Consider the following 1,369-nt stretch of genomic DNA (forward strand, 5'->3'; position numbering starts at 1 on the left):
AGCCTGTAGGAACACGGTGTGATAGGATCAAGAAAAGCTTGCAGGAAAATGAAATGTTAAACCTTTGTTATATGACAGCCTTGTCCAGAAAAGATGCAGAAAAAGAAGTAATACTAAACAAATAATATTAAAAAGGACTATATATAAAGCCACTAGCAGGATTTGCCTTTGAAATAAACTCACTTTTTGTGTTAAACTGTTTCTGATCTGCCACTTGTGGGAGGTGTGGGTCCAGTAAGAAGTGAGCAGCTTGCTATTATGAATGTGTTAGAAATAACATTTCCAGCACATAACCATAGCCCTTGTGAAATGCATGCCAACAGGGATCTGAACGGGCTTGTATTTTGATGAACCATATTTTTTAATGTGCAATTCAGCATTATTAGATTCTAAATGCTGTGAATATTGTTTAATGTGCACCATGTGCTCCTTAGTCTTTTGCTTTGTTTGCTCTGCAGACTCAGAATGAATGATAGTCACACTGATAAACAAAATTTAAAAAATTTATTTTGTTCCTCAGTTGTGGAGTTAACTGACCTTAAGGTCTCCAGTCTACAGTGTGGACTCTCCAGGTAATCACACAGTTGTTTCATTCCTGATTCCTGTAGGTTGTCTCCTATTAGATCCACATGTTTCAGATAGGGGGGGTTGGACTTCAGAGCCCGGACCAGAGCAGCACAGCTGATCTCTGACAAACTGCAATTCTCAAATCTGAATAAAGAATAGAACATGTAGAAAAAATAATTGGTAATGTAATCTGATGTTCTAAGCTTAGTATTATTATGTCCTAATGAATTAGTTTTTTTGAACATAATACATGATTATCATCATGTCAGTCTCCTGCATATATCATCCAGTTATCAGCATACCATCCAAACACCTATTCATCCCAAACACATTAATCGCATGTTGGATTAAATACTGTTTTTTAATATCAGAATAAATCAAATCAAATCAATCTTATTTATATATTACTTTAAAGACAACAACTGTTGACCAAAGTACTGTACAACTGAATAATCAGATACAATTTAAAAGGAAAGTAAAGTCAAGGATAAGAAAATTATAAGAAAAAAATAATGACAGCCTCAAACCGACTTGAAAGCCAAGAAGTACAAATGGGTCTTTAGACGTGTTTTAACCCTTGTGTGGTGTTCATATTTTTGTTACTCAGCCAGTGTTCATGGGTCTGGTGGACCCGCTAGAGTTTTGGCTTTCCAAATTAACACTATCAAACAATTTTATGTTAAATTACTCAAAAGATGTTTACTTCATCCCAATTACAAGCCACATGAACAGCAAACATGGTTAATTTTTTCCCTTTACCTTTGTTAGATCACATTTATGAATTAATGTGCTTCTCGTTTTT

The 1,369-nt window shown here is 34.7% G+C and overlaps 1 protein-coding gene across 1 annotated transcript in view; it reads right to left on the minus strand.

Annotated features, from left to right (window-relative positions):
* Positions 1-27: 27 nt before the first annotated feature.
* Positions 28-1,369, minus strand: part of LOC102306101 (NLR family CARD domain-containing protein 3) — a 13,754-nt gene continuing 12,412 nt past the window's right edge. Inside the window, exon 6 of the mRNA XM_042216605.1 lies at positions 28-711. Within this exon, the coding sequence (XP_042072539.1) occupies positions 477-711 (235 nt within the window). The 3' untranslated portion in view covers positions 28-476. The remainder of the gene's footprint in view (positions 712-1,369) is intronic.

Source organism: Haplochromis burtoni, unplaced genomic scaffold, assembly GCF_018398535.1.
Source record: "Haplochromis burtoni strain Fernald_Lab_line unplaced genomic scaffold, NCSU_Asbu1 Contig_1136, whole genome shotgun sequence".
Taxonomy (NCBI): Eukaryota; Metazoa; Chordata; class Actinopteri; order Cichliformes; family Cichlidae; genus Haplochromis; species Haplochromis burtoni.